The following is a 27,643-nucleotide window of genomic DNA, read 5'->3' as shown; positions in this document are numbered from 1 at the left end:
TGGCTATGGGCGCCTTTGCACAGACAAATTTCCCTTCCCCCCCCCCCCCCCACATGACAAGGAGATGTAATCCCTGTATCTGAGATGCCTGGGGGGGGCGGGGGAGGAGGGGAAAGGCAGAGGGAGGTGGAACAGAGAAGGAAGGAATTTGTGTAGAAATCCTAATAATGCAGCCGCTGAAGAGCAGAAGAATGAAAGAAGGTTGAGGGGGTGGTGGGATTTAATTACATTTTGATCCAAAGGAGATGTGTGGGGGGAACAATGTCTATTGAGAAGCCCCCTGTTGGCCATCATTATTATTATTTTTTGTTCTCTGATGCTTATATGAGGCGCCACCACAAGAGATCCTTCCCTGTCCTTCAGGTACCAAAAGTGAGGGAAGGAAAGCACCTTCTATCTACAGCTCCCGCTGCGCTTCCAGGTTCACCCAGGGGGCAGTTTTTCAGGGCAGGGTTGGCTGTTAATGGGCAATAATTCTCAATCCAAAAGGGCTGCTTCCCCTTCCCCCACCATCACCCTTTCTCCTTTCTTCCTCTAACGAATCCCCAGAGGGAAAAATTCTCCTGTCGTGCTTGTCTTTTTTCAATTTGTGGAATATGCCTACAGCTGGATCCACATCTCTCACTTCCCCTCCTCCTTCCCTCTCATTTGTTTATTTTGATGGGCAATCAAATCCTCCCTCCCAAATCCCCACGGCAGGGAGAGCAAGAGGGTTTGGTGCAGTCTCTGTAAACTGTTGAAAAAAGATGAACCGATTCAAGAACACTGAAGGGAAAGCATTTTAAGAACATTTACAAAGAGGGAAGGTTGTTTCCACCCTGCCTGTCTCCCCCCCCCTCCCTTTTAACACAGCACAGGCAGGTGCACACACACACACACACACAGAAAGACACACATCTATACCACCTTCTGGAAAATGCAATAAAATTGAGTTGGCATCTGTCCTTTGACTTCTTTCCAAAGGCGAAGCCTGAACTTCTGCCGTGGCTCGGGCACCTGAGTCCAAAGCTCTGAAATGCCCCTCCAAAAAAAAAACCCCTTCGGACTTTCTATTTTCGTTAAGCCCAAACAGGAGTGCTTACCTGGGCTCCGGCAAATTTCCACCTTATTTCCTCTCCTCCTCTGCCTTGTTCTTTCCCCCTGGCAAACAAACTCTAAGTCTCCAAATCTGTGTCCTATTTAACTCTCCTACCCCACAGGAACCAGAAGAGGAGTTAAGCTGCCAGGCACCGAGACTTAGCCAGCTGCTCTGAATGGCTGGGCAAGGGAGTTGAGAGTTGTGGAATGATCCTTTCTGTTTTTTCCTGAGGCATTAGGAAATGCCTGCCACTCGCTTTGCCTCTTTTTTTGACACACACACACACACACACACACACACCCTGACACACAGCTATAAATATTACAACTGGCTTTGAAGCCCCTGACTCCTCACCAAGTGTGGCTGGGATGAAGGCGCTTGTTGGCTTTTGAAAGGGATGTTCTGGTTCCCTCTTCTCGAGATCTACTCTGAAGGTAAAACAGGCCCCAGTTTCTTGGCATGGAAGATTTACTAGAAATCCTGCCCCTGTTAAGATGATTCTCACATTTATGTTGCTCACTTGATGATAACACCATCATACGGATTTCCCTGTGTCGCCATGCAACCGCTGCTTTGCTATTCCCTCACCTCCCACTGAAGGCTAACGTTTTCTCAATAGAGCCAGTTCATATATTCAGCTGCTTTTCATCACTCAAGTCTATCTCGCTTGTCTAGACCAGGGATCTCCAACCTCAGCAACTTTAAACCTGGTGGACTTCTACACTCTCTTTCTCTCTCTCTCTCACACACACACTTCAATATATTCCTGACCTGGTAGCAGGGTTGTCAGAATAGTGATTTACATCAATGGCAGAGGTCTTTCTCTATATTCTCTACCATCTGAGATAGATCAAGGAGTTAAGTGGCATTTCAGTCACCTCACCAAAGCTATTCAACTGCTGCTTTGAGAAATGAGTATCTGGCCTCCTTCTGGATGACCTTCTGCTATGTGGTTAAGATATAGTTTTCATAAAGCATTTGACAGGAGGTTGGTAGGATGATGAATTGTTTCACCGAATTGATTTTATTACTGATACTTTTTGCACCAGATATCTTATTTTGTTGTGATATTTTCTGGATTGTGTTAGCTCTCGTGGCATATTTTAGAAGTCAGAAAGTGGGATATTAACAATAGTAGGAGAAGCTGCAGGAATAGCAACCAGAATAAACTTCTCACCAAAATGTTCTCTGTGTCCTTAAGCCTGATTCTGTCCTATTAATGCCTAAAAGCAAGATGGATGTCCAGGTTTTATAAGCAAAGTCTCCATAGCTGAATTCTCCCTTCACCTGTCACTTAACGTGGCTACATCTTTCTGTGAATGCCTTTCTTAAATCTGTGCTATCAAAGCTTGATTGAGAAGTAGGAGATGAATGCATAATGGAAAATCACAGGCATGGAAAAAATTTCGTTACTAAGATGAAATACATCCTATCTATTAATGATATTTTTGTCATACAGATCCTTTGATAGGTTCCATACAATACATTTAGCCTGGCTAATGAATCAACTTATTTTCTGGATCTGTACAAAGTATTATGAATTAACCAAATGAGCTAAGTTTTCACAGCATGTAAGCTACACACAGAAAAAATAAATAAATAAAGCTAACTAAGGTTAAAATTAACCCAACTTTGATATTGCTTTCAAAATGCAGCCATTAAATCTTTATCTGATCTGGTAAGCAGGTTGTATGAACACAACCACTTTGTATGTGCTGGGATGCTAAGGTAGTCTGAAGTTAGAGCTCTGCAGACATGATGGTTATTTTGAGCGGAGGTAACCAGAAAGGCTGAAAAGGTCAGAAAAGTTAAGATGGCAGCTGCAAAAATGCAATCAAACCCCCCACCCTTTGTAAATGTGCAATGCATATAAAAAGGACCAGACTTCTATCACACAATAATTACCATCATCTTAACTTTTTGACTTCCTTGTGGTTGCCTTTGCTCCACAGGTTTGTGAGGATTTATTTTTTAAAAAATAGATTATTTTTGTAATACTTCAAATATATCAAGGTATGTCTGCTGAATAACATGCCCATTGACGTATGTGTTGCTTGTTTCCAAGCAGAACGAAGCCTAATTTTACGTGTTAAGATTATCAAATTGCTAATCAAGAGCAAATAAGCAATGAAAACACTAAAACGTACACAAAACATCGTGTCCCCAATCAAATTCCCCTGGACAAATAGGGTCAGAAATTAATTCATTTACACTGTACTTACAGGCCTGTGCAGACACATTTTGCCAAAAATATATTATTTTACATCTTATTGAATCATTGACCACTAATGGAAATATCTCTATAAATTGTGGATTTAATTATTATTTTTTTCAAGGAAAAAATAATGAGCAGTAATGATAATGAGCAACCAGATTTCTTCCTTCTGTACCCAGTTTTATCAGATTGCATGTCTCTTTAGCCATAGAAGCAACATTAGGGTGCTTCTTTTACATAACATACATGTTTATTAAATTATAAATCAGTGGAAGATGTATATTCTAAATGGCTAGCATCAAAAAGGGAAATTATAGTGAGTAAATTCATATTCCTTTGTACAGAATCTTCTCAACTACTAAACCAACCACTAAACTTCACCATAGTGATATGTAGCTCAGGGTTGAACTGTGGATTCCTTGATGCAGACTCCACAATGTAATTTCTACAATTATTTGAAATGCTTATCTATCAGACCCTTGCTCTGGAGGATAAATGATTTTGGTTATCTTCTTTTGCAAGAATTTCTGTTATATGGAGAGGGAGATTTACAAGGGGACTATTCTGAGGTTATTCTCACCCTCATGTCCAGAAACTTGAAATTGGTTAGACTTTCTCGCTTTAATAATGTAAACATTTGTTCCTTTCCTTTTGGAGAGCCCAAGATGGCTCATAAACACAGGTGACAAAAGGCAACAAAATCTAGCAATAAAAAGGTTGACCCCTTAAGTCAAGCTTGGTTTGTAGAGACTTCACGCCCATAGCCCATGGCCATTGTTTCCTTGATTCATTACACAAGAGGTTTGAGATTGACTTCTCCTGGGATTTTATTTTTTGTCATCCCATTTAGATGACAACGCAGGATTTTCCCGGTGATCTACCTTCCAGAAATGGATGCAGGTCAGGTCTGCTTAGCTTTTCAGGATCAGCTACGTCCTGCCACTTAGATAGGCAGGAACAAAGTTAACACAGAGTTTAAAACTGAGCCCATAGCAACATATAGCAGCAGAACACAAAAATTGAAATCAAACTTCCAATGAAACAAACAAACAAAAAATCACCCGGGGATAACCCCCTTATTGTGATCCCAAGTCTTAATTAAGGCACTCAATGGGACTCTTAAATTAGAGGCATCTTTTTTTCTTAAGCTGAGCTTGTTACAGCAACCAGCAGGAAGATGCTATGCTCACAAAGGATCTCAATCACTCAATGCATCTGTTGACTCTAAAAAAAATCAGGATAGTAGCTGCTACCATGCCTTCAAAGTCCTACAACTTTTTAAGATGTGTACTGTGTAAAAAAAAAAGGTGGTGTTTCCATTACAATTCACAAATCTCATCTTTCAAATTACTTTCCAAGTTTTCAAAGACCTGCTGTCCAGTACAAAATAAATCTTTTATATATATATATATATGGTATTCAGCTTTGTTCAGGTATTTTCCAACGTCATTGTATATATGTTATGTATATATTCCCACGTCATATATATATGTTTTCTTAAGTTTTCGCGGGTACTTACATGTATGGCATTCAGCTTTGTTCAGGTATTTTCCCATGTCATTATAGTTGTGCTTTTAAAGTCGAAGTTGTGCCGAAACGTTGCTACAACTTTAAAAGCACAACTATAATGACGTGGGAAAATACCCGAACAAAGCTGAATACCAAACATACATACATACATACATACATACATACATACATACATACAAAAATCTCTTTCAGTCAGATTAATAACAATATAGTTTATACACTGTGGTGACCCATAACATGGTTTACCATATTGGGGGAAGCAATCCATTGTGGTTTCTAAAGTATGATTTACGTCTTAGCATTATATGTGAACCCAGCTACATGTGGTTTAGCTAAACTACCAAGCTACTCAAGAAACCTGAGTTAAAGTAACCGTATTATAGCATGATGTGCAAATTCATCCATTTTCCTATTAATAATGTGAGGCTTTATTTTACTGGCAATTGTAAGAATTACTGCAATACTGTAAGATGTTTGGAGCCTCCTGAACGCTTGCTGTGCATTGCATTGTATCAATAGCCCCGAATCTTTTGGGCACCAGGAACCAGTTCCATGGAGAGAGATTTTTCCACTGACTGGAGGGAGGGCGTGGTTTTGTGCGCTGCCTGCCTCCCGTACATGGAGCTTCGCTTGTTTGAGCAGCCTGGTTTCTGGTCCACTGCCAGTCCGTGGATCAGACGTTGGGGAATCCCTGCACTATATAACCTAAATATTATGAATGAAAACAATAAAGGCAGGCTTGGAAGTAGACTTAGGGAATCTTCCAGCAACCATGTATCCTATCCTGGCAGGGCTACCAAGTCTCATGCCCTACCCAGATGCAGGGGCATCTATAAGTAGGGGTCCAAAATCTGCAAGATTGTAGCTATAGGTGTCACAATGCAAACCCCACCCTGTTGCACAAGTGTGCAATCTTGATGCTTGTACAGGCAGAGGTGAGTTTGGGTCATTCATAGCCATTCTTGAAAATTCCAACACATCATGCAGGCAACTTTGCCCAGACGTATCATCACTGTCTCTCTCTTCCATTATTCTTTGGGCTTCTTATTACTGTGTGTGGTTGTTCCTATGCTCCCTGTGCTCTCATTGGGTTATGTAATATAGCTGATAGGGCAAGCAAGGCAGATGATGGCCCTGGGTGCCAGACAAGCCATAATATGTTAATCAGCTAATTGGAGTAAAGCAATCTTTTAGCTACCATCTCTTCTGAAACTAGTATATGTTAGACAGAAAATGGGTTACAAAGGGAATCTAAGAGGCAGTGACCACTAACAGCAATATAGGAAAGGGAGGGGAATGGAAGCGGGGCAGAGGCAGGGGTGGGATTCTACCAGTTCGCACCTATTTGCTAGAACCGGTTGTTAACATTCTAAGCAGTTCGGAGAACCGGTTGTTAGAAGAAATTACTGGCCTAATCCTGTAAGGAAGGCAGGAAGGAAACATTCTGGTGTTGCTTACAGAAACTGCCTCTCCATTAATCCTTATTACATTCTTGGCAGGACTAGACTTCCTGTCTCGGGAACTTCTCTGGAGTTTTTTTTCCCCCTCCTTTGCTGGTACTTTGCTTGTGTGGAGTGACCATCCAAAGTTACAATGGCACTGAAAAAGTGACTTATAACCATTTTTTACACTTTTGAGTGTTGCTCCTCACAGTCATGAGAGGCCAGGCAAGGAGATGCGTGCCTCGATGTGCGTGATGTTGCGCTGGCCACACCCAGCCAATAACATGACCACCAACCAATGTTCACCCAGTCACATGACCACCAAGCCATGTCCACCACCTAAGCCATGCCCACAAAACCAGTTGTTAAAAATTTTGAATCCCACACCTGGGCAGAGGTGGTATTCAGCAGGTTCTGACCAGTTCTGGAGAAGCGGTAGCAGAAATTTTGAATAGTTCAGAGAACCAGTAAATACCACCTCGGACTGGCCCTGCCCCCATCTATTCTCTGCCTCCCAAGTCCCAGCTGATTGGCTGGGTCTTGTTTTGTTGCCTTGCACAGGAGAACGGAGCTGGAAAGCAGGTTAGTGGGGTAGGGAGGGAATGGAGATTTTGCAGTAACCTTTCCCTGCCATGCCCACCAAGCCATGCCCACAGAACCAGTAGTAAAAAAAATTGAATCCCACCACTGAAGTGGGGTCTCAGTGTTGCCAGGGACTGGACAGTGCCATGGGATATTGATAGCATTAAACTTGAACCCACTGCAAATTTGTATAAGAATTGCTTTTTCAAGCATCTCTCTTTAAATAGACATAACTGAGGCCATTCAGCTTTTCTTTATTGTCATAACATTTGAAGCCAGAAAATGTGGAAATGCTACTACAGTATTCTCCCAGAAATAAGGGACATGGATCAAAAATCCCTTCTAATGCTCTCAAGCTTTGAAACATAAAACAGACTCAGGTATTTTTTTTGCATACTAATGGAAATGCCAAATCTGTTGTGAATTGTAATGTCAGCAAAGACCCCGCCCCTCCCAAGGGAATGCTTGAAGTTAGAAAGTTTCTGATCCTTCCTATCTTTCACTTAACAGGCGATATGCTCATGCGAAGCATGAAAATGGTTATTAGCTTGTAAAGCATTGCTCTCAGGCATGTAATTAGAGATGATAATCTTCACTATCCCAGACACCTCTACAGATTTTGAAAGATGATATCAGAGCTTGCTGCCATAGTTTCAGCCTGAGCGAAATTCCAGAATCTGTGTAAGTCCCAGCTCTCAGTCCTGGAACACACAATTGGAGAATGTCTCTGAGCTTATGAAGAATGTAATTTCCTCACTGACTTATATTTGGATCCTGTGCTGCAGATTTAATAGGTGTGATACTGCAAGTGATTCAAAGCCAGAGACTTAGGAAAATACAGAGTGCTGTGCGTCTCCTTTTACAAAGTAACAATAAATAATGTCTAATATAGCCATTTGCTTACATTTGTTTGAAGGTAATACCTTCACAACCCCTCTCTTGTCAAAGCAGCTGTCAATCTATGGTTATTGCATTGATTACTGGTTTGTTCATTAGAATAAATTTATATCATGTTTTCGACAAAAAAAAAATCAAAGTGCTACACGGTATTAATGAACTTAATTACATTAAAAGCTGTACCCCCTAAAACAAATTATCCCACCAAACCAGGAACTCGCAACTGATGTTTCCTTTGCTCTCTCCTTTAAGAAATCTTTCTCAGCTAAGCTGAGAACCTCAAAAATTAAAAAAAAAGTGATTTAAGAAAGGAATAATGTTCAAGACTAACTAATTAGCAGATGTGGTGCTCTGTATTAACTCAACTCCAGTACACAGCAATAGTGAGAAAATGTGATAGACAGCAATAATCTGGAGGCCCATAAAGTCATGTAATTAAATGTAGAGACAAAGACGTCAGAGTTCTTTTATCAAACTTTATCAAAGATCTGCTTGCTGGAAAGGATGATTGTTTCCTGCCTGTTATGAGCTTCCTGTGTTGTCCTGATGGACTAATATGGAAGAGTAGAGAACAGCTGGACTAATCTAGAAGGATACTTAAGGATATTAGAAGGATTGTAGAGACAGACAGGCAAGGAAAACACACATGCTCTAGCTAGGTCACACTAAATAGTTTATTTTAGCTATAGGTCAAAAAGAACCCCTTTAGTGTTTTCGGATGAACAGATCAGCTTGGAGCTATTCTGATTCTCTAGAGGAGTGTTTTTCAGTCTTGGCAACTTGAAGGTGTGTCGACTTCAACTCCCAGAATTCCCCAGCTAGATCCACTACTTTAGAGACTGGATCTATAAAGATTCCCTGGACTGCACAGTTTACACATCTATATCCTGTACAGTTGAACAGAGGCATTTTCTGAGTTTGTCCAATGAACCGCTTAATCACTTCAGTTTCCTTAATCACTTCAGTATGTTCTATCCTCGTATTGGAGAAAAGAATTGACACAGCTCCGAAGTAAGAAGAAGGTTGCATGTGAAGTTGGAGAGACACTTTTCAAAGCCACCCAAGAACAGTTGTTGTATGTGGGTGGAAGTTTATCACCCGCCTTGTCAATTCTAATCCAAATCCCAAATTTTTTGTGTCTCTCTCTTGGCTGCAGAGGAAAAGGTCTTCTGCACAGACAGAAGTTTAATTTTCTGCAAAGATTAATCTCATGATCAGCAGTGGCTCAGGATGCTAATCCCCCGACACACACACACACACACACACACACACACACACACAGGGTTTCTGAGCTCAGCAGAAATAACAGAAGGATTGATAGATGGGGAGAGGATGCTACTGCACAAGCTCCACTTGTGTGCATGAATTTGCTGGAAGGCGATGCATGGGCACCGTTGTCCCCCAGTTTGATCACTCTGAGGATGAGGTGCTTGTGAAATACCCACTAAGGTGACTTGATTCTCAACTCTGCAACTGTTAGGAAATGTTCATTTAGCATTATGTAAGAAAAAGGGGGAAGGAAAATAGGAGAGATTAAGGAAATTCTAATTGTGCTTTTGGTTTATTAAACCAGCTAAGAGCCCTCAAGGTTTCTGACAGTACTAATATATTTCCACTTATAATAACTTGGGAGAACATTTTTGTTCTAATGATGCAGGTTGTTAGAAAAATAAAATGATCAAGATGCACGAGATTCAAAGCTGAGTATTTGGAGTGCATCTGTGGGGTTTATGTATATGTTTAAATGTAGAGGGAGGGAAGAGGGAAGGAGGGAAATAGAAATACCTTTGCTAGATGTTGTTAACAAAGTGGACCCAAGATCATAATCTCCCCACACATACCTATGCAAAAATCAGATAATCCAGAATTATTTTAATTCATGAGATAGGAAACTCCCCAAATACCTCATCTGGCAGAGAAAAAGTATCACTGTTATTCGGTTCTCATTAGAAAAGAAGCATTGATCAAAGGCTCATCAAACTCCTTTGATGAGTACTTTGCACTACTTGCTAAGCAAATTTATATTTAAATTATTGGTGGGTTGTTTAAATTTATATTTACTTTGCACTAGAGAACAATGTATGATTCAGCTAACTCTTCCTAGATTGGTTACATGAGGACCCAGATTTTGGGGGCAATGTGTAAATAATGTAAAACCTCCAGAGAATGCTGGAAAGTGTTATGCAATTGGTATATATTGTCTAAATACTATTGCTATTGCCATTCTGGGCATCACATTTCCTGAAAGCTATTGGTAGATTAGGGCAGGTGACTTCAGACACGCCCTGTAAAGAGAAGCTGAAGAAACTGGGGATGTTCAACTTAGAGGAAAATATCTGAGAGGCACCACAGTTGTGTTCAGGCAGCAAAAGGATGTCATAGGGAAGGTGGTCAGGAACTATTTTTGGTGGCTATAAAAAGTAACAATAAGGAACTTAAGTGCAGCTGCTTGGATTCCATTTCAATGAAGAAAAAAACTTTCTGACAATAAGCTGTCTCAACAGTGAGACAGGCCACCTATGAAAGGTAGGTTCTCTACCTCTGGAGATAATGTATGTGTAAATTGTCTGCTGAGGCATGGATACACTCCTACGCAACAGATTCTGGATTTTGAGAAGCTATACATCTGCCTCTCAAGGATGGTTCCTCCTCATTGTAGAAGGTAGATTAGAAAATTATTATGGTTCCTTCCAACTCCACAGCTTAATTTCATAGCACTCATTATCTGCTGTGCAAGACAGCAGCCTCAATCTTGCCTAACTGTACTATCAGTACCAGATGAGAGATTATCCTATGCTTTTTAAAAGACTTTTCTTGGTTGTTTTTCTACTCAAAATGGAGTACAGAATTTGGATCAAAGAGGCGCTGAAATATTGCATGAATTAAGGACTGAGCTACACTTACATTGCTACCATCTGATGTTTAATTAGGATCCAACCTTAACTGTGCAGATTTTAATGGTATGGCCTGGATTATAAAGCTATAGTACCAGAGTTCTGTGTCTCCAATGCAAGCTCTATGCACAAAATGTGGAATATGTTCTCTTATTTAGGGATTATGATTAATACTATAAGACTATGTATATGGCAGTGGTCATATATGGCTACAGTTCAGGTAGCAGAGCAGGTTCACCAGATCATGAAACAGGGGGGGAAAAACATATTCCAATGCCCACTAGTCTTGTCTTGCTAGGGAGTGATTTGTGAAAAATATCCCATATGAGCAAGAATGAAAGGAAAGGATGAACTGGGGAAAAAAAGTAATGTGGATAAAAGGAAGGAACTCTTGAATCGAATATAATGCTTTTAGGCTTAATTTCCACACACACACAAACCAGAGGGGGTATTCAGCAGGTTCTGACCAGTTCTGGAGAACCGGTAATGGATATTTTGAGTAGTTTGGAGAATCGGCAAATCCCACCTCTAACTGGCCCCACCCCCATCTATTCTCTGCCTCCCAAGTCCCAGCTGATTGGCTGGGTCTTCTTTTGATGCCCTACACAGGAGAACGGAGCTGGAAAGCAGGTTAGTGGGGTGGGGAGGGAATGGGATTTTGTAGTAACCTTCCCCTGCTATGCCCACCAAGCCACACCCACCAAGCCACACCCATAGAACTGATAGTAAAAAAAAATTGAATCCCACCACTGACAAAACGCTTTTATTTTCTGAATACAGCCTTCATGACACACTTTAACCCTGTGGCATATTCGTTGTTTAAAATTTCCTATTGCAATTTTTGGCATGATGCCTATGCTAGAGGCAAATCAGCAGATTTCCATGACAACACCTGTCTGTCCTTATTAAATCATCGGGGGGCGGGGGCAAGCAATGCTATGGTCATAAAACCCTCTATTGCCAGTATCAGTAATGAAAGCAACTGCTAATAATACCACTTATTGAGTGTATAATGCAGTATGCAGAGAATTCTCACTGTACTAGAGAACAGGAAGATATACTGTAGATGCCAAGATAGAATAGCATTCATAAACGTAGCAATAATAAGTAGCTATCTGTGGGAATGAGATAACTTGCTGCAGCCAACTCAACATCACCAACTCACCGCAGCCAACTTGCCATGGGACAATTTAGCAAGTTTATTTCATTATTTACAATAAATAAAAATTATTTTAATTTTTTCCATTCACATTTCATTGTGTTCCTCTTTTTGCATCCTTTCTTTAATGATTCTATTCTACCATTTCTTTGATATTATTGTAATTCTTGACCTGCAGTGAGTTGTCCTGCAGTGAGTTGGCCATGGAAAGTTGGCTATGGTGAGTTGGCCATGGTGAATTGTCATAGACCTGGTATCTGTAGACTCCTCGGTGGAGAAGATAGTGTAGTTTGGAAATGCTTCTATGAAATAATCACAGCAAAGAAATGTGGATCAGAGACTGATAGTTTCCCAGTCCCGACTTTTGACTTAGGACCAATCATAAGAAACTACATTTGCCTCTGAAATTCAACTCCTTCTCTACCCCAATTTAGTTCAAATGATCTATCACTTTTGAACTCAGATCTCAAGTAGTAACTGTTGAAACCTCTTGCATCAAATGGATGGATTTCCCAGAAGTCATTCTGAAAGCTGTTTATGAAAAAAATCCACTTAAAAACCATGCTTACATGAATGGTATTGTGAATTCTCATATTTATTCAAATTTGTTTTATGAGATTATACATCACGTAACCTTTTTTGCAGCATCAGAACATTTGCAGTTTCATACTCAACCAATGTCATTCTCCAACATGAAGCACATGACATTTTAATTCTGCAAAACGCATTACCAAGTACAGTCACAAAAAAAGCTGCTGATATGCATAAGTGACTGTTTATGCAGGCTTAAAACAATGCAAAACGTGATGCCTTGAAGTCACAAAGGCGTAAGATCATTTATTAAAGATGATATTTGGGCCAGTTACATAATAGTCCATTCTCACATTATGGAAAACAAAGAAGAAGCTTTCTTTAGTAGGCAGCACACGTCTTCTGAAGAAACAAATGTTAACTTTTTCTTTTAAAAAACGAAGTGAATTTGCACAAACTGTTAGGATATTGTGGGAGCTGCTGTTACCTCTTTTAGGGAAAGAAATAAGTACTCCCACAGTTTAATGATGTCATGCAGGAACAGTTTCTCAAGTGTTATACTTTGAGGTGCAAGTAAAAAGTATTTCTTCCCAATTACCGAATATTTTAATATGAATATCTGTGCAAAGCAGAAACGCAAAAAGACCTGTGATTCTGCACATCTGAGTTATAATGAGTCTCTTTCCTCTTCTACTCCCCTCAAAAAAAAGTTATGCAGAATAGCTCCAAATGCTTTCCAATTGTGGAAAATAATTTATGATAAAATCCCTCCCCCTCGACACTTTCCAAAATCCCCACTTCTCAAGCTCTTAGACCAGGGGTCTTCAAACTTGACAGCTTTAAGACTTGTGGACTTCAATTCCCAGAATTCCTCCTCCAGTCATGTTAGCTCAGGAATTCTGGGAGTTGAAGTCCACAAGTCTTAAACTTGCCAAGTTTGAAGACCCTTGTTTTAGACTAATCCTAACATAATTCCCATGCAGACCTGTTGGCTGTACATCTTTTGACTTTCTTTTGGCCAGAATGTGTGAACAGCTCTAATGTAGCCCCTTCCTGTTCCTTTTTAAAATCTACATCTACAGTTGTTGGCTAATGATCCCCAAAATGGGCTCACTCTTCTCCTTAAACAGAACTGAATTCATAAGGAACTTGAAAAAGGCCTTTCACTTTATTTCTGTTTTTGCCTCAATTAACTTCATGGATTTGTTGCACTTGACTACTGCTATGGTATAAAATAAATGCTCAGCATCCCATAAACCAGAGGAAAGCTTTAAGGGATTCATCGGGTTTCACAGAGGATATTCTACGCTCTCCAAGTTTCCCTTAGTTCTTCTGTTGAAAACAGAAACTTTAGAAGCATCAGGAAAATAGAGACCATTATTGAATGTTGCCATGATGCTTGCCAAAATATATTTCCTTTCCTCCAGTCCACAGCTTGAAAATGGGGTTTGGAAAAAAAAAACCTATCAGTTCTATCTAGGCTTTAAAGCAGAGGTCTCCAAACTTGGCAACTGGCTGGAGAATTCTGGGAGTTGAAGTCCACAAGTCTTAAAGTTGCTAAGTTTGAGGACCCCTGCTTTACAGTTTGAGAATCCACAGGACTGGATACTTTACAAATGTTTCTGCTTGGCCACTTCTGTTTAATGGGTTTGTTCTTTGGTTGATGGAGAGAGAATGTCAATAGCAAAACCATAAAGTTTTACATCTATGCCACTGAGTTTATGGTCAACATCATTAATGGTGATATGTCAGCCCAGCTATAATCACTGCCTGAAGTGGAGATGTTGTAGTCAATAGAAAATTCACATTCTTTAGAAAGCCTGGACAAAATGACTCAAAGAAGGCTGAATTCAACAGAAATAACTTCTTTCTTCCAATACTGTTCTTCCAATACTGTTCTTCCAATACCGTCAGAATAAACTATACATTTTCATCTAGCTTTGTCATCACGCAAATATTCCATGTTCAAATTTGACTTCCAGATACCTCCTACCATATTACTTGAACGCTGCATAGTGCTCAAGCTACTACCTAGCAGAGGCAGAAAATGATGAATGGATAGCATCTTTTAAAACAAAGAATCAATAATAATAATTGGGCAGAGGAAACCAGTTCTCTCTCCCCCTCTCCCTCCCTCCCTCTCTCCCTCCCTCCATCCCTCCCTCTCTCCCTCTCTGCTGTTTCACAGGGCAACCCTCTCCATGTTATGATTCATGATGCTTTTGAACTTGAGTTTTAGGGGTTTTTCCGTGGAATACCTGAGCAAGTTTTGACATATGGCTAAATTACCTGGTTTAGCCGTCTGTTGAAATTCATCTCGCCTGCATCCCTATCCTAACTTAAGAAGACTTAGCTGGAGATCTAGCAGGAGAGGCAAGGGATGCAAAGCTGAATGAGTCTCCCAAATCTTTCGTTTAACATACCCAGAAAACAGTAAGCACTATTCGCCAAGCATTGTGCCTGTGCAAGAGAGGAATTCCCAATGGTGACAGCAAATATATTGCTGATAAACGTTTTTCATCCAGCTCAAGAATTGGTGGACAGCACCTAAGTTGGGCCATGGAAGAAATGCCTTGAAAGGAGCGGAACGCCATAACCTAAGACCTGCAGCACCAGCCTTGGCCCAAATGGATCTTATCATGAGCTCAACTGCACCATCAACCAACATTATCAAATCCTCAAGGAGGATGGAGACGCTTAGAGGATTGGACCGATTGTAACTTTTGGTTGGTTTTATTTAAAATTTGATCATGCTGAAGAAAAGCAGGCAAGCAAATTAAGGTTGCCTGCCTGGTTCTTGTTGGAAAAGTGCGTGCTTGGTGCGTGCGCCGTGTTTTAACAGACAGAAGGGCTGCCCTGACACAAGCTTGAACACACATAAAGCACGCAGATACAGGACAAATCTGTAAAAAGTGCGGAGTCCTTTAAACTTCCCCCCTTTTGTCACCTTCTGGGCAAATCATTCCTAAGTAACCAAAATTAGAAAGGACAACCTGTGCCCTTTTCTTTCTTCCAGCTTTCTTCACCAGATGTCTCCTTCACAAAGACTCGCTGATCTCAAGGGCTAGCCTCTGGGCAGCAGGCACGAGTTGTGTGTGTGTGTATGTCTGTGTGTGTGTGCAAGTGGACACGTGCATGTGAGTGTGTGTGTATGTGCACACGAACCCCCCCACACACACACACACATTGACATTTAGACAACTATTTTGGCTCCTTTTGTGGCACAGCATCCCAGGGCTCCTGTTTGCCGGCGGTGCAATAGCAGAAAAGAAACCCGAAAACAGCAAATGGGCGAGAAAGCACCTTCTCGTATTAAAAACCTCTTTTCTGGGATCAAAACTTTCCACAGAGGAGCCACTAAGCAACAAACAATCTCCTTTCCTCCCCTCCTCATCGTCTTCATCATCCCATCATCGTCACCATTGCCCTCTCACTCAAGTATCCCTCCCTTTCGATCTCTTTCTCTCTCTCTCCTTCCCCCTCTCTTTCGATCTCCCTCTCTTTCTCTCTCCCTCCTCTCTTTCGATCTCCTCTCTTTCTCTCTCTCCTCCCCTCTCTTTCTCTCTCCTCTCTCTCCCTCCCCTTCTCCCTTCTCTTTTCTCCCTCCTTCTCTCTCCCCCTCTCTTTCTCTCTCCCTCCCTCTCTCTCTTTCTCTTTCTCTCTCTTTCTGTCGCTCCTCAGCTACCAAATGGTCCCCAGCCAGCCTGCTGCTGGTTGTTCCTCTCTCTCTTCGCAGCCTCCATGTCTGGCAGTTTCCCAGGCGAAACGGCTCTTGTTGGGCACCGAGGAGGACCCGGCGCTCTTGAGAAAGGGACGGGCAGGGAAGGAACGAAGGAACGAAGGGATGGAGGGGGTGGGGGTTTGGGGGCGTCTGCCAGAATCAGACCGAGCCCGGGACTGCAGAAACAAGGGCAGGCACGGCAGGGCTTGTCCAGGGCTGGGCGGTACGGCGTCCTCCGTCCGTTTCCAAACGCCCGCACTAAAGTGGCCCTTCGTCGGCCACTCTCCACCAACCGGGGAGCCCTAACCCCCACCCCTCTGTTCTCCGGTTCCTGAGGAAGCAACGCTTCCCTCCGGACGCCCAGCGCAGGGCAGCCCCCGGGGAAAGCCTGGGACCACCCCGAGGCTAAGAGCACCGCCACTTACCGGTCTCCTCGGCCTGGGACGGGCGCTCCTCGGGGTCGCCCAGAGCCCCCCTGCCTGGCTAGCCCCAGCTTCCAGGGCCAGGGAGCGCGAGGCTGGCAGGGCACCGCTCGGCATCAGCCCCTTTAGCCCCGCTTGGCTCCGGAAGCGCGGCCGGGGAGCCCGCGCGGGAAGGGCTGGGGACGACGCGCGGTCCTCTGAACGAAAGCGCCAAGTGGAGAGGAGGAGGAGGAGGAGGAGGGTGGGGGGGAGGCAAGGAGAGACCGAGCGGGGGGAGTGACAGCTGGGGGGGTACATCTGTGATGACAGCAATGCACACGCAGCACACACGCGCTCACACACACACACACGCACACACACACTCTCTCTCTCTCTCTCACTCCCGGCGCGAAGGGACTGACTCAGAGGTGCGGGCAGCCTCCACTTTCCCGCCCTCCCCATTCTCAAAGTCCAGGCCGGGGTCCAGGACTCCGAATGGCCCCCGTGCTCTCCTCCCCTCTCTTCATCCGGTGCTTTCCTGGATTTTCTTTCCTTGCTTCCTTCCTTCCTTCCTTCCTCTCTCCTCCCTCCTTCCTTTCTTCCTCCTTTCTTCTGTCCTTCCTTCCTCCCCTCCCTCCCTAACCTCCCTCCCTCCTTCCTTCTGTCCTTCCTTCTGTCCTTCCTTCCTTCTGTCCTCCCTCCCTCCCTCCTAACCTCCCTCCTTCCCTTTAACCTCCTTCCTTGCTCCCTTCCTTCCTTTTGTCCTCCCTCCTTCCCTAACCTCCCTCCTTCCTTTCTTCCTCCCTCCCTCTCTTCCTTCCTTCCTCTCCCTCCCTAACCTCGTTCCTTCCTTTTGTCCTCCCTCCCTCTCTCCCTAACCTCCTTCCTTCCTTTCTTCCTCCCTCCCTCCCTCCCTTCCTTCCTCCTCCTCCCCCTCCCTAACCTCCTTCCTTCCTTTTGTCCTCCCTCCCTCTCTCCTAACCTCCCTCCTTCCTTTCTTCCTCCCTCCCTCCCTAACCTCCTTTCCTTCCTTCTGTCCTCCCTCCCTCCCTCCTAACCTCCCTCCTTCCTTCTTTTTTTCCTTCCTTCCTTCTTTCCTTCCTTCCTTCTGTATTTCCTCCCTCCTTCCTTCCTTCCTTCCTTCCCGCTGCCTCCGCCATTCAGAGGAGGGCAACCTTGGCCGCTCAGCCTCTACGGACAGCAGATCTACCAAGAGCTTTTTTTCCTGCTTTGCTCTTTTTTCCTGCTTGACTGGAAAGAAAGGGGGGAAAACGCCAGGAGGGTCTGGAGAGGAAATAAAGAGAAAGCCTTTGACATCTGCACAGTGAACAACCAGCCAACCAACACCAACATCGTCCCCTGGGGAAAAGCGAGGGGCGCGACCCTGTTTGCCAGCCTTTTGGGGGGTCGCAGGGATCCAGCTCAGGAGTCATTTGAGGCCTCGGCTCCAGGGCCTGGCTAGAGAGGCTGGATCGCCTGGGGAAAGGGAGAAGAGCAAGTGAAGGTTGTGTGGAAAGATGGTTACATTTTGGGTGTAGTGGGAGTTGGGTGTCAGAATTTCAGTACAGCAGCTGATAGATCCGGTTCCATTCCCCCTCGTTAAACCCCTGACTCTCACTTTATGATCTGATTCAGCATTTACCTGTTACTTACACTTTTTAAGAGGTGTGACTTCCTCCAGGATCTCTGAGGAAAATGTCAGTTTCGCTCCTATGATACATCTTGGTTTTTTTTCCTCTAATCCTTCCCTGGTTGTTGTTTTTTTGTTTGTTTGTTTGTTTGTTCTGTTTTTCCCGTAGCGGTGGGAGTGCAACTTAAATTGGAATGGCTCCAGCAGAAATTATGGGAGGCTACACAGCAGGTAAGCATACCAATATTTTAGTTGAGATAAAGAGCAAACTAGAGGTTTACTTCCCCATTTCTAGATACAGGAACCCTACTGATAGGGTTGGGCCAAGTGGCATTTCCCATACCAAATTTGCACATGAGTCCTTGGGAAATCTGTATTAAAACAGATTTGAGCAAGAGATTAGTTTTCAAATTGCACATTTTGGTAATCCCTTGACAACTTTAATGCTGCATCTGCTGCCAATCTGTTCTGAGAACATTAACAATCGAAAGCCTGGCTTGGCATTAAATCCACTGCAGCTGAAACACTGAAATGGGGAAGCATATCTACCAGTTCGGTTATCCAAAAGCTATTTCGATTTCATCCAGAATGTTATACGTGCCCCTTGCACATCTTTCTTAATTAGAATTGTCATTCTTCCTTGCCTTACAAATTGATGCAAATAACTCCTTTGAGAGAACCTGGTGCTCTGTGCATATGGTGGTGATTTATTTATTCATTTATCTATCAAAGTTATAGTGCCACACAATGCGGGGGATTACTCAAGGCGGTTTACAATAAAAACGTTTACTTAAAAATCCCTAATAAAGTTGCATCACCTGATAAAACTAATCAGATTCCCCCCAAAAGAACCAGGTCTGATCATGCAGGACAACTGCAGAAATTGAAATATTAATTCCAAGACCTGAGAAAAAGGTTCCCTAAAGGAAAGCCAGGGCAGGGCAGGGCAAAGAGCTCTGGGTAGTGGAGGATATGCCATTCCAAAGGTAAGTGCCACAACAGGGAAAGCGTACTCTCTGGGGACCCATCAATAATGGTACTTCAAGGATGGGACCCAGGGTATGCGAACTCTGCTGCATACGACTACAGGGTGGGCACAACTATGGGAGAAAAACAATTCCTCAGATAACCAACTTACTTCCCGCTTTTAGCATTGTCTTAACTGTGTTTGCATAAAAGCACTGAAGCCGCTCATCATGAGCCCTGGTGGCACAGTGATGAGATTGGAGTATTGCAGGCAAACTCTGCCTACATCCTGGAGTTTGATCCTGACAAGGCTCAAGGTTGACTCAGCCTTCCATCCTTCCGAGATTGGTAAAATGATGACCCAGATTGTTGGGGGCCAAATAATCTTCTATATTGTAAATCATCCAGAGAGTTCTGTGAAGTTCTCTGAGTGTTATTGCTACTGCTATCTTCATATAAGCCAAAAGGCATTTGACTATGTGGAATCAGCAAGCAAGGATTCTAAGATGTACAAGTTAAGCAAGATCTTAATATCATAAACTATGGAGAGAGAATCCTGTACCATTTGTCATCAATCATCTCGTTTACCTTTGATGGCAGAGATTTTCATTATTGGAAGGATGTGCTGATTTCACTGTTCTTTTGATAACCACAATCAACAGCATCTGTGGGAAAAGGCTAAAAAACTCAAGATGGTGGCATGATTGAGGATCTGCCTTCTTTTTTTTTTATGCATCGTTGCAGATGACTCCAAAGGATGTGCCAGCCCAGAGCAAATATCTTTCTCTCTCTCTTTCCATCTGATTTGATTTCATATGAATGTAATTAAAACCAAATTAATTAATGGATTAATCTAATCCATTATTAATTAATATAATAATCCATGTACATTTAATAGTGATTTTCTCACATTAAAAATGTACAACTTAGAAGGCCATTTCTAAGACAGAGAATGGGACAACTGCTATTTTGGAACCTGATACTGATACTCTGGGAAATGGTATATTTTAAGAGAAAATACAGGCAAATTTCAACTTTTGCTCATATTTCTGTTCTCAGAATCCACAAAAAGTGGTATAAGATGTCTTTTTTGACTCTGTGGTACTCAAGTAAGGAGTCACTAATGGTCTTTTCTCTCTCTCTCTCTCTTCTTTCTGTTTTATGTTGCGTCTATGCAGCCCAATGATACGGATGTAAGTAAAAAAGATTTAAAGACCAAAATATTCCAGAGTACCTATGGAATATATATGGAACACTAAGCTTTGATTATTGTTTTGTCCTTTGTGTGCGAGATGTGGAGTTTCAATGTTCTTCTTTGTATACCCAAATATTACAGACAAATCAGATTAAGTTGCTAAAGACTGGGAACTGGCACAATAGAAACAGATTTAAAACTGATTAAATCTCAAATATATATAAAATAATGCAGCCAAACACTCTACCAAATTCTGTGGGAGGGAAAAAGTCTTAAAGTATCAACCGCAGTAGGAATCTGACTGCAAAGATTACAAAAAGCTCCTTAACAAATCTAAGACTCAGGCAACTGAACTCAGCTTTGTATAACTATCTTTGCAAATGTGGGATTGTTATGCATTGCAGAACTAAAATATGAAGCTGTAATGGCATGTTTGAATTACTGGGTGGGGGAGAGGGTGATGCTGCCTAGGGAATAATCAGACAAAAGGGGACGGGAAGCCCATAGCTGCTAAAGAAATTCAGATAAGATCCTTCCTAACTTATCAGGCTATAAAGAGACAGCAGGAGGCTTGTATTTTCAGACCTGCAAGACTCTGTTAATATAGCCTTACAATAAAATAGGATTATTATCTCATCTGGTTGTGTTTTCTGTCTGATCTTCCTGGGAAGGCTGATGTAAATCTTGCAAGTCTGAAAGTTATTATTATTATTTTTAAAGACAATTATAAACTAATATAATATTAAGAAAAGAAAAAAAAAAGAAATCAAAGAGAAAACTAAATGTACAAGAAAAGAAAAAAGTAAAATAGGGAAGAAAAAAGATGTAAAGAATTGGCTCCTGATCTTTATAGAAGTTATCAGGACCTTTCTAAGTTATAAGTCGGGGGTGGGATTTTACCAGTTTGCACCTATTTGCTAGAACTGGTTGTTAACATTCTAAGCAGTTCGGAGAACCGATTGTTAGAAGAAATTACAGGCCTAATCCTGTAAGGAAGGCAGGAAGGAAACATTCTGGTGTTGCTTACAGAAACTGCCTCTCCGTTAACCCTTATTACATTCTTGGCAGGACTAGACTTCCTGTCTCTGGAACTTCTCTGGAGTTTTTTTCCCCTCCTTTGCTGGTGTGGAGTGACCATTCAAAGTTACAATGTCGCTGAAAAAAGTGACTTATGACCATTTTTGACACAACTGTTGCAGCATCCCCACAGTCATGAGAGGCCAGGCGAGGAGATGCATGCCTCGATGTGAGTGATATTGAGTTGGTCACACTCAGCCAATAACATGACCACCAGGCCATGACCACCCAGTCACATGACCACCAAGCCACACCCACCACCTAAGCCACATCCACAAAAGCGATTGTTAAAAAAATTGAATCCCACCCGTTATAAGTTATACATTTATCTTTCTCTAAAGCTACGTCTCTCTTCTTTCTATAATTTATCAAAACCATAAATCGTAACTTCGTTTTTTTCTGTTTTCGACAAAAAGTCCATAAAGGGTTTCCAGTTAGCAATAAATATATTGTCTTTTCTCTATTTAAAGAAGTCAATTTGGCCCTCTCAGTAAATTCTGTCATCCTTGCCAACCGTTCCTCCATTGTAAGTTTTACCAATCTCCACCCCCACTCCATCTTTGGACATACAATAATCTTGGTGCAGTTATCATATACAAAAAAAATCATGACTTTTTTCCAACTGCCCACCTCACCTTAATACTTTTAACCAAATGGTACTTTGTACTGTGAGCATCACAGTTTAGCTCATATTATTTTTATCTCTTTTTTAAAAAAATGAAAATTCACTAATTGTCTACTTTCTTAATAGCAATTGAAAACATTTTCAAGCAGGTCTGGTTTGCTTGTCTATTTTAATTCCAATTAATTTAAAAGCAGTTTCACACGCACACACACACACACACACACACAACTATCTCCTTTATCAGTTGTAAACTTTCTTACATCTACTTCTTGTTAACCTTTTTGTTAAAAGTTTTTAAATCTTTAAAATCCTCTTTGTCCTTTTTAATCCACCAAGAATCACTAAGTGGATTACTTTTATCCTGCCACTCAGAAAAATCTCTCTTTAGCTGTAAATCGATTACATCTGAAAGTGGATAAGAAAGTGAGGCTTTTGTGAACCTTGTGTCCATGGAGCCTGCATCATGGCTGTGAACCTGATTGAAATCCCTCAACTCCCAGCCACTCAATTCCTGAGCTGACCACAAAAACCTGTTTTTGAATTGTATATTTTCACGATCTCTCCTTGTCTGGAAAGATAGCGCCTTCCGGAATATGCCATCTGGATACCAGTCTCCATTGCAATGCCATTCCCTCTCCTTAAGGGATGTTTACTCTGCCATAGATCCTCCCTCAGAAGCTAAACATATTAAAAATCTTAAAACCCATAATAACACAGAGTACTTGAGCATCATCAATATGCAGCTTCTGAAAGCCAGATGCTTGCTTTCCAGATTTTTACATGTCCTGAGATGCTTTGATGTGTCAGTATAAGGGTAGGCAGAACGAATCCTAAATATATTAAGGAAAACTAAACTTTATATCAAGGATCTCCAAACTTGGCAACTTTGAGATTTGTGGGTTTCAATTCCCAGAATTCCCCAGCCAGCATGCTATATATGAAGGACATACTAATTTGTACACATGGTACACTGGATATCCAATCAGGAATATTTATTGAATTTTCTGCAGCACATTTTAATTATTTTGCAGACAAATACTGGAATAGCAAACAGGCTACGAGAATATGATTACCACGATCAGTTTTTGTCTTTAGGAAATATTTGCATTCCCCTTTGTTAATCAGAGGGATGGGATAGTCACTCTAAAAGCTGAATTGCAACCACATCTCAGTTCTGGTTCTTATAGCTTCTTGATGCATTTCGTAATATAGAAGGTTTTATTACGAAATTAGAAAGTTTTATGGCCAGCTTAATGGCTTGGTTTACCCACACAAACAAGTAAATGTTTGTATCAAACAAATTCATTTTACATTATTTTTCCCAGAGATGATACTAAATTGAATGGAGGAAACCTCCCTTTTTAAAAGCCACCTCATTATTTAAAGATAAAAATGGGATTACTTCTCCCCACACCTCTCTGAAGCCTCTTATAGTGTCCCTGATTTTAGAAAGATTGCCAAAAACTTGTAGTAGCTTTTCTAAAAAATATTTTCCATCCCTTTCTTTGATATCACTTGCTTCCTGCGAATCATCATCACCACTACCACCACTATCATCAACACCATCATGATCATTATCATCATCATCATCATCAATCTGTGGAAGTTGTGAGCTTTCCATCTCTGGAGATTTTTAAGCAAAGTCTTGATAGCCACTTCTCATGGATCATTTAATTGGCTTTCCTACCCACTGCAGGGTTTGGAATTAAATTATTCTTACAGTCCCTTCTAATTCTGGAATTCTGCGATCATGCTATTGTTATTAATTTTTGTAAAACACGAAGTAAGTAATGTCTCCTTGAAATTAAACTCTGCTCTTAGTGACTCCCTGGGTGTGATCATGCAACGATGTGCAAGTAGTTGTCTTCTGATAATTAGTCGAGCAATCATCTCAGATCATAACGCCAGTAAAACCGAGTAAAATCAATACAACGTATTTTTGTTCAGCAAAATAGAAGTTCATCTCCTTATCTATTGACCCCAATCTGATCTTGGGAGGAAGTTCTTGGTTGAATGGCTTTAACTATAAACTTGACAGCCTTTTGACTGTCCATGTATTTGTACTTAAAACAAATGAAGAGAGCCTATTGATCAGATTTCTATAGGCCTGTGATGGCGAACCTATGGCATGCATGCCAGAAGTAGCACACAGAGCTATTTCTGCCGGCATGTGAGCTGTCGCCCCGAACAGATCCACTGCACTTACGTGTACGCCTCCCGCCAGCCAGCCGATTGTCAGGTATCTGCTGCGCATGCATGGGGGGTGCATGCAGGAGCCACGCACATGTGCAGAGGTGCGTGGTGCACACGGGGCGTCATGCACACATGTGCAGAGGTGCACAACATGTGGGGGGTGCATGCGCATACACAGGAGGTGGGGGGGGTCATGTGTGCTGGCATTATGGGTACAGGCATGCAGGCACATGTGTGCATGTACTTTCGTCATGCGACAATGAAAAAGTTAGCCATCACTGCTCTAAGCTGTCCTGTCGACTCTGAATGTTGCATCCTGGCTAGCACACATAGCCAGCAATCACCGAGAATATATGCAGTCAGAGGTGGGATTCAAATTTTTTAACAACTGGTTCTGTGGGCGTGGCTTAGTTGGTGGGTGTGGCTTGGTGGTCATGTTATTGGCTGGGTGTGGCCAACTCAATATCACTCACATCGAGGCACACATCTCCTCACTTGGCATGACTGTGGGGATGCTGCAACAGTCATAAGTGTGAAAAACAGTCATTTTTTCAGTGCCATTGTAACTTTGAAAGGTCATTCCACACAAGCAAAGTACCAGCAATGGAGGGGGAAAAAAAATCCAGAGAAGTTCCAGAGACAGGAAGTCTAGTCCTGCCAGAATGTAATAAGGGTTAACGGAGAGGCTGTTTCTGTAAGCAACATCAGAATGTTTCCTTCCTTCCTTCCTTCCTTCCTTCCTTCCTTCCTTCCTTCCTTCCTTACAGGATTAGGCCAGTAATTTCTTCTAACAACCAGTTCTCCGAACTGCTTAGAATGTTAACAACCAATTCTAGCAAATAGGTGTGAACTGGTAGAATCCCACCCCTGTATGTAGTGTCTTCTATATGTAGAGCACCTTATAGATATTTCCTTTCTAAATACGGTGCTTGGTGGAAACCTCATTTTATCATAGATTCCAGGAGCTCAAATGTTTCTCTGATTAAGGCTGCGCTCTGGCCTTGTGTTAGGCCCACTGTTGGGTATTTTTCTTGGTGGAAATGCTTTTTATTCTGGGCCAATCACTTTAAGGACTTGATATTAACAAGTGTTCCTATGTCACATGAGCACTAATATCCAGGGCACACTGTTTGAACAGCTAAACACAGACACAGAAATAGGATAAAAATAGGGTGAGATGAATCTGTAGCTGCAATGGGAAGAGAGAGAAGGTGGGGGAACAAATCTGGGTGGAGATGTAGAAAAAAGGAAAGTTAATCGAGGAGAGAAAGAAAGAAGGAAAGCAGAGATATTGCAAAAAGGATAAAAGTCTCCAGGTAAGTAACACAACGTAAGTACAGTATACCACTTACAACCACGATTGGTGTTCAAAATTTCCATTGCAAGGCAACTTGCTAGTTCAGTGAGTCACGCTCAATTTTATGACCTCTTTTGCCATGGTTGCTAAGTGAATCACTGGAGTGGTTAAGTGAATCATGCAGTCATTAAGCCAACCCAACTTCCCCCATAGACTTTGCTTGTCGGAAACCAGCTGGGTAGGTTGCAAATAATGATCGCCTGACTCTGAGACACCGCAACCGTTGTAAATAAATACTCGTTGCCAAGAAGCCAATACTATCACGTGGCCATGGGAATGCTGGGGCGATCATCAGTGCAAAAACCAGTCATAAGTCACTTTTTGATGAGCCAGGGTGGCGCAGTGGTTAGAGTGCAGTACTGCAGGCTACTTCTGCTGACTGCCAGCTGGCTGCAATTTGGCAGGTTGAATCTCACACGGCTCAAGATTGACGCAGTCTTTCTGTCCTTCCAAGGTGGGTAAAATGAGGACCCAGATTGTTGAGGTCAATATGCGGACACTATAAATTGCTTAAAGAGGGCTGTAACTGTTCTGACCAAGGCTTCTGAGACTGTAATTACACACACACACTTATTTTAAAAACAAAATTTGTTTTATTGCAATGCTGGGAATTATTTTCATTCCCAGCTGGTAATGAATCTCAAACAGTCCTTTGAGATAAGCACCCACCTTGCTTTCCTGTGAAGTGCTGCCAACAACAGAAGTGTCAAATGAACTAGAAAAGAAAATCAGCCAAAGTTCAAAGAGCTTTCAGAATGAGTTTGAACCGCACAAATGACTTTGCTTCCTGCAAAGGTTTCATCATCTTTGCCTGTCCTTTATACATTATGGGAGGGACAATCACTTCCCAGCCTTACTCCTGAGTTGCTCCTTTTGTTTCAACTGCTCTCACCTTCTAGCAGCTCTGTGCACACATGCACGTGCTCTCCTTGTTCCTCTGCTTCGCTGCTGCCAGACTCCGGAGACTCCGGAGTCAGCACCCCACTCCCAAATGATCCTGGCCCCATCTCTGCATTGGATGCAGACTCCCGGACTGGTCCCCGTTCTTCCTCACTGTCCGATTCTGCTGCCATCTGCACAGGCTGCCGGCGAACAACAACAGTAACACACTGTGAAAGTCTAAGTGCTACTATTGCTATTGCCATTTTTTTTCAGTGCCATTGTAACTTTGAATAGTTGCTAAACAAATGGTTGTAAATCAAGGACTACTTGTAAATCAAGGAGTACCTGGAATCCCGAGTCTTTGGGGTTTCTCAGCAGGGATATGTGTAGCATTTATACTTGTATCCCTTTGCTTGTTTTCAATATTGTTTTTAGCCAGTCTAGGATGATCTGATTCACAGATTATAGTTTCGGGTAGAAACCTTATTTTCTTATCAGGTAAATACAATGTTATAAAAAGCCCAGATTTACTCAAAGATTTACCAGCTATTTTTATTACAGTATTATTCCATAAGGGACTTTTTTTTAATAAGTAAAAACATCAACATTTCAATTGCAACCCAGTCTTTTCCATAAATATCTTGCATATTACTTGTATCCCCAAATAAACAAATATTTAAATACTTACCAGATTCATGGTCAGTGTTGCTGATATTTATTGTTATTGCTAGTGGTCAAAGTAATCAGGATGGACCCAGTCAGAGGAACACTATGATAGGAAGTTCTTTTTAATCCACCTGAATAATATGAGCAGTACTAGAATTAGACAGGAATATTCCATGAATCCAGACGAAGTTAAGCTCAGGAAAACGCATCTTAAAATAAGAAATTATTTAAACTCTCTCTCTTCTTTTACAGTGTAATAATGTGGAAGGCTTGTGTCCAATGAACTGCCGTGATGATGTAAGTTGCTCAGACTTTGGTTTTGCTCATATCTGTAATTCAGTGGTTCAGGGCCAAATTTACTTTGTCCAGAAATATTTCACAAGAAGAGTTCTCCACTCCTCTACTCATTGCAGAATACCTTATGCCACCAGACTTGAAATTCTAGACCTAAGTATAGTATATAAAATTATACATTGCAATGTCCTGTCAATGAATACTTCAGCTTCAACCATAACAATACAAGAGCACACAATAGATACAAACTCAAGGTAAACCGCACCAAACTTGATTGCAGGAAATATGACTTCAGCAACAGAGTGGTC

The 27,643-nt window shown here is 41.9% G+C and overlaps 2 protein-coding genes across 3 annotated transcripts in view; one reads left to right on the top strand and one right to left on the bottom strand.

Annotated features, from left to right (window-relative positions):
- The window catches only part of LRTM2 (leucine rich repeat transmembrane protein 2), a 33,458-nt gene extending 16,464 nt beyond the window's left edge, over positions 1 to 16,994 (bottom strand). Inside the window, exon 1 of one of the 2 annotated variants that reach the window (XM_026706651.2) lies at positions 16,475 to 16,994. The gene's annotated coding sequence lies outside the window, so the exon portion shown is untranslated. Of the gene's footprint in view, positions 1 to 1,082; positions 1,270 to 16,474 lie in introns of those variants that run through there. The other variant, XM_087935078.1, reaches the window with a different exon arrangement.
- CACNA2D4 (calcium voltage-gated channel auxiliary subunit alpha2delta 4) overlaps positions 1 to 27,643 on the top strand; it is a 160,656-nt gene that overhangs the window by 107,479 nt on the left and 25,534 nt on the right. Inside the window, exons 28-30 of the mRNA XM_087935075.1 lie at positions 18,250 to 18,311; positions 20,225 to 20,239; positions 27,294 to 27,338. Of these exons, the coding sequence (XP_087791201.1) occupies positions 18,250 to 18,311; positions 20,225 to 20,239; positions 27,294 to 27,338 (122 nt within the window). The remainder of the gene's footprint in view (positions 1 to 18,249; positions 18,312 to 20,224; positions 20,240 to 27,293; positions 27,339 to 27,643) is intronic.

This window comes from Pseudonaja textilis, chromosome 5 (genome assembly GCF_049901715.1).
Source record: "Pseudonaja textilis isolate UNSWEBS1 chromosome 5, rPseTex1.2, whole genome shotgun sequence".
Lineage (NCBI taxonomy): Eukaryota > Metazoa > Chordata > Lepidosauria > Squamata > Elapidae > Pseudonaja > Pseudonaja textilis.
The sequence above is the reverse complement of the archived record's forward strand: the minus strand, read 5'-3'. Positions and strand labels throughout refer to the sequence as shown.